Genomic DNA, 655 nt, shown 5'->3' with positions numbered 1-655 from the left:
TGTAACAACACGTAACTCTAGAAAGCAAAATGAATGTGTGAGAATAAAAATCGGTGTATGAATGAAAATAAGATGATGAAGAGTAAATATTAATGTATGTGTCTAACAGGGCCTGAATGAATTATGGCCTCTCCGGCTGCTCATACTTTCACACTAAAACTTACATCCCCGTCCTCCTCTGAACCTGCAGGTCTGTATCCCGGTGGTGTCAGTTCGGCTGGTGAAGAAACACAAGACGGCCGGCCTGGTGCCAAACGGCCTGGCTATCACCATGGATACTGGACAGAAGGTACCACAGCAGAGACATTATCACACATACAGCCTGAGCGAGTGTACTGGCCCGCTCTATAACCTGCCTGTCTGTCTCTCTGCAGTATGTGTTTGTGTCCCTGCTGTCCAGAGACAGCGTCTACGACGTCCTCAGGAGGATCTGCACTCACCTGCAGGTTTGTGGACCGTCACTCTTCTGATTCAGTCTTATTATAAACAATCACATTGGCAGACGTCAGTAAGTCCGGTTTCTTTCTGTCTGACTGTTTCTAGGTGAACGGGAAGAGTCTGAGTCTGAAGCAGTACCTGGAGGAGCCCAGCTCTCTGTCCATGGTAACAAAAGAAACTAAATATGAAATTAAAAATATCATTTTAACCCTTTAAG

General features: G+C 45.6%; 1 protein-coding gene across 1 annotated transcript in view; it reads left to right on the top strand.

Moving 5' to 3' along the window:
- The window catches only part of LOC118330766 (GRAM domain-containing protein 2A-like), a gene marked incomplete at both ends in the record, with an annotated part of 3,795 nt that overhangs the window by 1,910 nt on the left and 1,230 nt on the right, over nt 1–655 (top strand). Inside the window, 3 exon segments of the mRNA XM_035665440.1 lie at nt 191–289; nt 375–446; nt 544–603. Of these exon segments, the coding sequence (XP_035521333.1) occupies nt 191–289; nt 375–446; nt 544–603 (231 nt within the window).

This window comes from Morone saxatilis, unplaced genomic scaffold (assembly GCF_004916995.1).
Source record: "Morone saxatilis isolate NCDOM2014 unplaced genomic scaffold, NCSU_SB_2.0 Contig2, whole genome shotgun sequence".
Classification (NCBI taxonomy): domain Eukaryota; kingdom Metazoa; phylum Chordata; class Actinopteri; family Moronidae; genus Morone; species Morone saxatilis.
This window is presented reverse-complemented; position numbering and strand designations above follow the sequence as displayed.